This window comes from Hyla sarda, chromosome 6 (assembly GCF_029499605.1).
Source record: "Hyla sarda isolate aHylSar1 chromosome 6, aHylSar1.hap1, whole genome shotgun sequence".
NCBI classification, from domain to species: domain Eukaryota; kingdom Metazoa; phylum Chordata; class Amphibia; order Anura; family Hylidae; genus Hyla; species Hyla sarda.
Window position 1 is genome coordinate 301260233 of NC_079194.1, and position 10000 is coordinate 301270232.

General features: G+C 48.8%; 1 protein-coding gene across 1 annotated transcript in view; it reads left to right on the forward strand.

Moving 5' to 3' along the window:
- The first annotated feature begins 861 nt into the window (after window positions 1–861).
- Window positions 862–10000, forward strand: part of SLC6A5 (solute carrier family 6 member 5) — a 117225-nt gene continuing 108086 nt past the window's right edge. Inside the window, exon 1 of the mRNA XM_056527926.1 lies at window positions 862–1077. Coding sequence (XP_056383901.1) covers window positions 1075–1077 — 3 coding nt within the window. The 5' untranslated portion in view covers window positions 862–1074. The remainder of the gene's footprint in view (window positions 1078–10000) is intronic.

The following is a 10000-nucleotide window of genomic DNA, read 5'->3' on the forward strand; positions in this document are numbered from 1 at the left end:
TCTATCTATCTATCTATCTATTTTCTATCTATCTCATATCTATCTATCTCATATCTATCTATCTATCTATCTATCTCATATCTATCTCATATCTATCTATCTCAAATCTATCTATATCTATCTCACATCTATTTATCTATTTTATATCTATCTATCTATCTATCTATCTCATATCTATCTATCTATTTTATATCTATCTATCCATTTTATATCTATCTATTTATCTATCTATCTCATATCTATCTATCTATTTTATATCTATCTATTTATCTATCTATCTATCTATCTATCTCATATCTATCTATCTATCTATTTGATATCTATCTATCTATTTTATATCTATCTATTTATCTATCTATCTCATATCTATCTATTTATCTATCTATTTATCTATCTATCTATCTCATATCTATCTATCTATCTATCTATCTATTTGATATCTATCTACAATATATCCATAAACATCCATATAGATACATCCCCCCCGTCCATACAATGTATCAGTATATTACAGGGATCTATTATAGAAATATCGGCTCTGGGTAAAGTCTCTAAATTCTCAGGTCAAATGTCCTTTATCCGTTGCCGTAAAATGAGAATTTGCAGTTAACCCCTTGTAGCTCAGTATAAAATCTCCTGTAATATAAGTTCCCCCCTTAAAGCTGCCTCATTGCTAAATAAGGATCCAATTGGATAAAGCCAGGAGTGGTAGAGGAGCCTCCTTTATATTATGTTTCATGTACAGGGGGTGGTCGTGGTCCGGTGCCCCCTCTTATGCCCCCTCCTTATAGTGATCCCCCCCCCCCCCACCCCTGTGACTCACTGAAGACGCACTCACCCAGATGAGTGACAGCTCACAAGGCTCTAGGAGGATGCGGCCCCTTTAAGATCTGTATGTAAGTCTAATGATTTATCAAACTCTTATTATCAAGAAAATGTCATGCGAAGGGCACCTACCTCTGTACTGACGCAAAGCGCCTCTGTCCCAGGAAGGTATACAAGCTTCCTCTGCTCACAAGATAGTCAGAGAAGTACAAGGACTCTGCTGCCAGGGACTCCAGGACTCCTGTGGAGATGGTGAGTACAGGGACCGTCTATTCTCTATTGTTATTATTCATTTTTGTGCTTTATACCGGGTTTTAACACTGGTGCAGAGCACAGGGTGCTGTCTATAGTGCTGTGCCAGGGTGCTCTCCATAGTGCTGTACCAGGGTGCTCTCCATAGTGCTGGACCAGGGTGGTATCTATAGTGCTGGACCAGGGTGCTGTCTATAGTGCTGGACCAGGGTGCTGTCTATAGTGCTGTACCAGGGTGCTCTCCATAGTGCTGTGCCAGGGTGCTCTCCATAGTGCTGTGCCAGGGTGCTCTCCATAGTGCTGGACCAGGGTGGTATCTATAGTGCTGGACCAGGGTGGTATCTATAGTGCTGGACCAGGGTGCTGTCTATAGTGCTGGACCAGGGTGCTGTCTATAGTGCTGGACCAGGGTGGTATCTATAGTGCTGGACCAGGGTGGTATCTATAGTGCTGGACCAGGGTGGTATCTATAGTGCTGGACCAGGGTACTGTCTATAGTGCTGGACCAGGGTGGTATCTATAGTGCTGGACCAGGGTGGTATCTATAGTGCTGGACCAGGGTGGTATCTATAGTGCTGGACCAGGGTGCTGTCTATAGTGCTGGACCAGGGTGCTGTCTATAGTGCTGGACCAGGGTGGTATCTATAGTGCTGGACCAGGGTGGTATCTATAGTGCTGGACCAGGGTGCTGTCTATAGTGCTGGACCAGGGTGCTGTCTATAGTGCTGGACCAGGGTGGTATCTATAGTGCTGGACCAGGGTGCTGTCTATAGTGCTGGACCAGGGTGCTGTCTATAGTGCTGGACCAGGGTGGTATCTATAGTGCTGGACCAGGGTGCTGTCTATAGTGCTGGACCAGGGTGGTATCTATAGTGCTGGACCAGGGTGCTGTCTATAGTGCTGGACCAGGGTGCTGTCTATAGTGCTGGACCAGGGTGCTGTCTATAGTGCTGTGTCAGGGTGCTGTCTATAGTGCTGTGCCAGGGTGCTGTCTATAGTGCTGTGCCAGGGTGCTGTCTATAGTGCTGGACCAGGGTGCTCTCCATAGTGCTGTGCCAGGGTGCTCTCCATAGTGCTGTGCCAGGGTGCTCTCCATAGTGCTGTACCAGGGTGCTGTCTATAGTGCTGTACCAGGGTGCTCTCCATAGTGCTGTACCAGGGTGCTCTCCATAGTGCTGTATCAGGGTGCTGTCTATAGTGCTGGACCAGGGTGCTGTCTATAGTGCTGGACCAGGGTGGTATCTATAGTGCTGTACCAGGGTGGTATCTATAGTGCTGGACCAGGGTGCTGTCTATAGTGCTGTACCAGGGTGGTATCTATAGTGCTGGACCAGGGTGCTGTCTATAGTGCTGTACCAGGGTGGTATCTATAGTGCTGGACCAGGGTGGTATCTATAGTGCTGGACCAGGGTGGTGTCTATAGTGCTGGACCAGGGTGCTGTCTATAGTGCTGTACCAGGGTGCTGTCTATAGTGCTGGACCAGGGTGGTGTCTATAGTGCTGGACCAGGGTGGTATCTATAGTGCTGGACCAGGGTGGTATCTATAGTGCTGGACCAAGGTGCTGTCTATAGTGCTGTACCAGGGTGGTATCTATAGTGCTGGACCAGGGTGCTGTCTATAGTGCTGGACCAGGGTGCTGTCTATAGTGCTGTACCAGGGTGCTGTCTATAGTGCTGGACCAGGGTGCTGTCTATAGTGCTGTACCAGGGTGGTATCTATAGTGCTGGACCAGGGTGCTGTCTATAGTGCTGGACCAGGGTGGTATCTATAGTGCTGGACCAGGGTGGTATCTATAGTGCTGTACCAGGGTGCTCTCCATAGTGCTGAACCAGGGTGCTCTCCATAGTGCTGAACCAGGGTGCTGTCCATAGTGCTGTACCAGGGTGGTATCTATAGTGCTGGACCAGGGTGCTGTCTATAGTGCTGTACCAGGGTGGTATCTATAGTGCTGGACCAGGGTGGTATCTATAGTGCTGGACCAGGGTGGTATCTATAGTGCTGGACCAGGGTGCTGTCTATAGTGCTGGACCAGGGTGCTGTCTATAGTGCTGTACCAGGGTACTGTCTATAGTGCTGGACCAGGGTGGTATCTTTAGTGCTGGACCAGGGTGCTGTCTATAGTGCTGTACCAGGGTACTGTCTATAGTGCTGGACCAGGGTGGTATCTATAGTGCTGGACCAGGGTGCTGTCTATAGTGCTGTACCAGGGTGCTGTCTATAGTGCTGGACCAGGGTGCTGTCTATAGTGCTGGACCAGGGTGCTGTCTATAGTGCTGTACCAGGGTGGTATCTATAGTGCTGGACCAGGGTGCTGTCTATAGTGCTGTACCAGGGTGCTGTCTATAGTGCTGGACCAGGGTGGTATCTATAGTGCTGGACCAGGGTGGTATCTATAGTGCTGGACCAGGGTGGTATCTATAGTGCTGTGCCAGGGTGCTCTCCATAGTGCTGGACCAGGGTGCTGTCTATAGTGCTGGACCAGGGTGCTGTCTATAGTGCTGGACCAGGGTGGTATCTATAGTGCTGGACCAGGGTGCTGTCTATAGTGCTGGACCAGGGTGCTGTCTATAGTGCTGGACCAGGGTGGCATCTATAGTGCTGGACCAGGGTGCTGTCTATAGTGCTGGACCAGGGTGGTATCTATAGTGCTGGACCAGGGTGCTCTCCATAGTGCTGTGCCAGGGTGCTCTCCATAGTGCTGGACCAGGGTGCTGTCTATAGTGCTGGACCAGGGTGCTGTCTATAGTGCTGGACCAGGGTGGTATCTATAGTGCTGGACCAGGGTACTGTCTATAGTGCTGTACCAGGGTGGTATCTATAGTGCTGGACCAGGGTGCTGTCTATAGTGCTGGACCAGGGTGGTATCTATAGTGCTGGACCAGGGTGCTGTCTATAGTGCTGGACCAGGGTGGTATCTATAGTGCTGGACCAGGGTGCTGTCTATAGTGCTGGACCAGGGTGCTGTCTATAGTGCTGGACCAGGGTGGTATCTATAGTGCTGGACCAGGGTGGTATCTATAGTGCTGGACCAGGGTGGTGTCTATAGTGCTGGACCAGGGTGCTGTCTATAGTGCTGTACCAGGGTGCTGTCTATAGTGCTGGACCAGGGTGGTGTCTATAGTGCTGGACCAGGGTGGTATCTATAGTGCTGGACCAGGGTGGTATCTATAGTGCTGGACCAAGGTGCTGTCTATAGTGCTGTACCAGGGTGGTATCTATAGTGCTGGACCAGGGTGCTGTCTATAGTGCTGGACCAGGGTGCTGTCTATAGTGCTGTACCAGGGTGCTGTCTATAGTGCTGGACCAGGGTGCTGTCTATAGTGCTGTACCAGGGTGGTATCTATAGTGCTGGACCAGGGTGCTGTCTATAGTGCTGGACCAGGGTGGTATCTATAGTGCTGGACCAGGGTGGTATCTATAGTGCTGTACCAGGGTGCTCTCCATAGTGCTGAACCAGGGTGCTCTCCATAGTGCTGAACCAGGGTGCTGTCCATAGTGCTGTACCAGGGTGGTATCTATAGTGCTGGACCAGGGTGCTGTCTATAGTGCTGTACCAGGGTGGTATCTATAGTGCTGGACCAGGGTGGTATCTATAGTGCTGGACCAGGGTGGTATCTATAGTGCTGGACCAGGGTGCTGTCTATAGTGCTGGACCAGGGTGCTGTCTATAGTGCTGTACCAGGGTACTGTCTATAGTGCTGGACCAGGGTGGTATCTTTAGTGCTGGACCAGGGTGCTGTCTATAGTGCTGTACCAGGGTACTGTCTATAGTGCTGGACCAGGGTGGTATCTATAGTGCTGGACCAGGGTGCTGTCTATAGTGCTGTACCAGGGTGCTGTCTATAGTGCTGGACCAGGGTGCTGTCTATAGTGCTGGACCAGGGTGCTGTCTATAGTGCTGTACCAGGGTGGTATCTATAGTGCTGGACCAGGGTGCTGTCTATAGTGCTGTACCAGGGTGCTGTCTATAGTGCTGGACCAGGGTGGTATCTATAGTGCTGGACCAGGGTGGTATCTATAGTGCTGGACCAGGGTGGTATCTATAGTGCTGTGCCAGGGTGCTCTCCATAGTGCTGGACCAGGGTGCTGTCTATAGTGCTGGACCAGGGTGCTGTCTATAGTGCTGGACCAGGGTGGTATCTATAGTGCTGGACCAGGGTGCTGTCTATAGTGCTGGACCAGGGTGCTGTCTATAGTGCTGGACCAGGGTGGCATCTATAGTGCTGGACCAGGGTGCTGTCTATAGTGCTGGACCAGGGTGGTATCTATAGTGCTGGACCAGGGTGCTCTCCATAGTGCTGTGCCAGGGTGCTCTCCATAGTGCTGGACCAGGGTGCTGTCTATAGTGCTGGACCAGGGTGCTGTCTATAGTGCTGGACCAGGGTGGTATCTATAGTGCTGGACCAGGGTACTGTCTATAGTGCTGTACCAGGGTGGTATCTATAGTGCTGGACCAGGGTGCTGTCTATAGTGCTGGACCAGGGTGGTATCTATAGTGCTGGACCAGGGTGCTGTCTATAGTGCTGGACCAGGGTGGTATCTATAGTGCTGGACCAGGGTGCTGTCTATAGTGCTGGACCAGGGTGCTGTCTATAGTGCTGGACCAGGGTGGTATCTATAGTGCTGGACCAGGGTGGTATCTATAGTGCTGGACCAGGGTGGTATCTATAGTGCTGTACCAGGGTGCTGTCTATAGTGCTGGACCAGGGTGGTGTCTATAGTGCTGGACCAGGGTGGTGTCTATAGTGCTGGACCAGGGTGGTATCTATAGTGCTGGACCAGGGTGCTGTCTATAGTGCTGGACCAGGGTGCTGTCTATAGTGCTGGACCAGGGTGGTGTCTATAGTGCTGGACCAGGGTGGTGTCTATAGTGCTGGACCAGGGTGGTATCTATAGTGCGGGACCAGGGTGCTGTCTATAGTGCTGTACCAGGGTGGTGTCTATAGTGCTGTACCAGGGTGCTGTCTATAGTGCTGGACCAGGGTGGTATCTATAGTGCTGGACCAGGGTGGTATCTATAGTGCTGGACCAGGGTGCTGTCTATAGTGCTGGACCAGGGTGGTATCTATAGTGCTGGACCAGGGTGCTGTCCATAGTGCTGTACCAGGGTGGTATCTATAGTGCTGGACCAGGGTGCTGTCTATAGTGCTGGACCAGGGTGCTGTCTATAGTGCTGGACCAGGGTGGTATCTATAGTGCTGGACCAGGGTGGTGTCTATAGTGCTGTACCAGGGTGGTATCTATAGTGCTGTACCAGGGTGCTGTCTATAGTGCTGGACCAGGGTGCTGTCTATAGTGCTGGACCAGGGTGGTGTCTATAGTGCTGGACCAGGGTGGTATCTATAGTGCTGGACCAGGGTGGTATCTATAGTGCTGGACCAGGGTGGTATCTATAGTGCTGGACCAGGGTGGTATCTATAGTGCTGGACCAGGGTGGTCTCTATAGTGCTGGACCAGGGTGGTATCTATAGTGCTGGACCAGGGTGCTGTCTATAGTGCTGGACCAGGGTGGTATCTATAGTGCTGGACCAGGGTGGTATCTATAGTGCTGGACCAGGGTGCTGTCTATAGTGCTGGACCAGGGTGCTGTCTATAGTGCTGGACCAGGGTGCTGTCTATAGTGCTGGACCAGGGTGCTCTCCATAGTGCTGTACCAGGGTTCTGTCTATAGTGCTGTACCAGGGTGGTATCTATAGTGCTGTGCCAGGGTGCTCTCCATAGTGCTGGACCAGGGTGGTATCTATAGTGCTGGACCAGGGTGCTGTCTATAGTGCTGGACCAGGGTGCTGTCTATAGTGCTGGACCAGGGTGCTCTCCATAGTGCTGTACCAGGGTTCTGTCTATAGTGCTGTACCAGGGTGGTATCTATAGTGCTGTGCCAGGGTGCTCTCCATAGTGCTGGACCAGGGTGGTATCTATAGTGCTGGACCAGGGTGGTATCTATAGTGCTGGACCAGGGTGCTGTCTATAGTGCTGGACCAGGGTGCTGTCTATAGTGCTGGACCAGGGTGGTATCTATAGTGCTGGACCAGGGTGGTATCTATAGTGCTGGACCAGGGTGGTATCTATAGTGCTGGACCAGGGTGGTATCTATAGTGCTGGACCAGGGTGGTATCTATAGTGCTGTACCAGGGTGGTATCTATAGTGCTGGACCAGGGTGGTATCTATAGTGCTGGACCAGGGTGCTGTCCATAGTATTGAATGGGAGACCTCTCTATCGTGCTAAATCTGGGAACTTCTCTAAAGTACTAGGGTCCTCACCATGATGATAAACCTGGGGAACTCTGTATAGTGCTGACCCTGAGGAAGCTGTCCCTAGTGCTGACCCTGTGGGAGCTGTCCCTAGTGCTGACCCTGAGGGAGCTGTCCCTAGTGCTGACCCTGAGGGAGCTGTCCCTAGTGCTGACCCTGAGGGAGCTGTCCATAGTGCTGACCCTGAGGGAGCTGTCCCTAGTTCTGACCTTGTGGGAGCTGTCCATAGTGCTGACCCTGAGGGAGCTGTCCCTAGTGCTGACCCTGAGGGAGCTGTCCCTAGTTCTGACCTTGTGGGAGCTGTCCATAGTGCTGACCCTGAGGGAGCTGTCCATAGTGCTGACCCTGAGGGAGCTGTCCATAGTGCTGACCCTGAGGGAGCTGTCCCTAGTTCTGACCCTGTGGGAGCTGTCCCTAGTGCTGACCCTGTGGGAGCTGTCCCTAGTGCTGACCCTGAGGGAGCTGTCCATAGTGCTGACCCTGTGAGAGCTGCTTATAGTACCTGGGGGACCTTTTTAAGTGCTGAAATAGGGGGCACGTGTGTGTGGGTGGGAGGGGAAATCTGAACCTAGGGTATCTCTATTTAGTGATGAATTTAGGGGGAGCTCTCCGTAGTGCTGAAACTAAGGGAGTTGTTTAAAGTACTTTACCTGGGGGAACTTTATTTAGTGGTGAAATGGGGAGAGAGGGGTGCTGAATCTGGGGTACCTCTATGTGGTGCTGAATAAAGGGGGGAGCTGGGGAGATGCATCATTCTGAGTCAACAGGGAAACTAACCACAGTCCAGGAGCTGAAATGCGGATGTATATGGAGCTAGACCTGGAGTTGGGGGAGATGTCCATGGGGCAGAAATCTCCAGTAGATGTGCATAGTACTTACCTCTGTAGTAGATGTCTATAGTACTTACCTCTGTAGTAGATGTGTATAGTACTTACCTCTGTAGTGGATGTCTATAGTACTTACCTCTGTAGTAGATGTGTATAGTACTTACCTCTGTAGTGGATGTCTATAGTACTTACCTCTGTAATAGATGTGTATAGTACTTACCTCTGTAGTAGATGTCTATAGTACTTACCTCTGTAGTGGATGTCTATAGTACTTACCTCTGTAGTAGATGTGTATAGTACTTACCTCTGTAGTAGATGTGTCTAGTACTTACCTCTGTAGTAGATGTCTATAGTACTTACCTCTGTAGTGGATGTCTATAGTGCTTATCTCTGTAGTAGATGTGTATAGTACTTACCTCTGTAGTAGATGTCTATAGTACTTACCTCTGTAGTGGATGTCTATAGTGCTTATCTCTGTAGTAGATGTCTATAGTACTTACCTCTGTAGTAGATGTCTATAGTACTTACCTCTGTAATAGATGTGTATAGTACTTACCTCTTTAGTAGATGTCTATAGTACTTACCTCTGTAGTGGATGTCTATAGTGCTTATCTCTGTAGTAGATGTCTATAGTACTTACCTCTGTAGTAGATGTCTATAGTACTTACCTCTGTAATAGATGTGTATAGTACTTGCCTCTGTAGTAGATGTGTATAGTACTTACCTCTGTAGTAGATGTGTATAGTACTTACCTCTGTAGTGGATGTCTATAGTACTTACCTCTGTAGTAGATGTGTATAGTACTTACCTCTGTAGTGGATGTCTATAGTACTTACCTCTGTAGTAGATGTGTATAGTACTTACCTCTGTAGTAGATGTGTATAGTACTTACCTCTGTAGTGGATGTCTATAGTGCTTACCTCTGTAGTAGATGTGTATAGTACTTACCTCTGTAGTAGATGTGTATAGTACTTACCTCTGTAGTAGATGTGTATAGTACTTGCCTCTGTAGTAGATGTCTATAGTACTTACCTCTGTAGTAGATGTGTATAGTACTTACCTCTGTAGTAGATGTGTATAGTACTTACCTCTGTAGTAGATGTGTATAGTACTTACCTCTGTAGTAGATGTGTATAGTACCTACCTCTGTAGTAGATGTCTATAGTGCTTACCTCTGTAGTAGATGTGTATAGTACTTACCTCTGTAGTAGATGTGTATAGTGCTTACCTCTGTAGTAGATGTGTATAGTACTTACCTCTGTAGTAGATGTGTATAGTACTTACCTCTGTAGTAGATGTGTATAGTACTTACCTCTGTAGTAGATGTGTATAGTACTTACCTCTGTAATAGATGTCTATAGTACTTACCTCTGTAGTGGATGTCTATAGTACTTACCTCTGTAGTAGATGTGTATAGTGCTTACCTCTGTAGTAGATGTGTATAGTACTTACCTCTGTAGTAGATGTGTATAGTGCTTACCTCTGTAGTAGATGTGTATAGTACTTAACTCTGTAGTAGATGTGTATAGTGCTTACCTCTGTAGTAGATGTGTATAGTACTTACCTCTGTAGTAGATGTCTATAGTACTTACCTCTGTAGTGGATGTCTATAGTACTTACCTCTGTAGTAGATGTCTATAGTACTTACCTCTGTAGTAGATGTGTATAGTACTTACCTCTGTAGTGGATGTCTATAGTACTTACCTCTGTAGTAGATGTGTATAGTGCTTACCTCTGTAGTAGATGTGTATAGTGCTTACCTCTGTAGTAGATGTCTATAGTACTTACCTCTGTAGTAGATGTGTATAGTGCTTACCTCTGTAGTAGATGTGTATAGTACT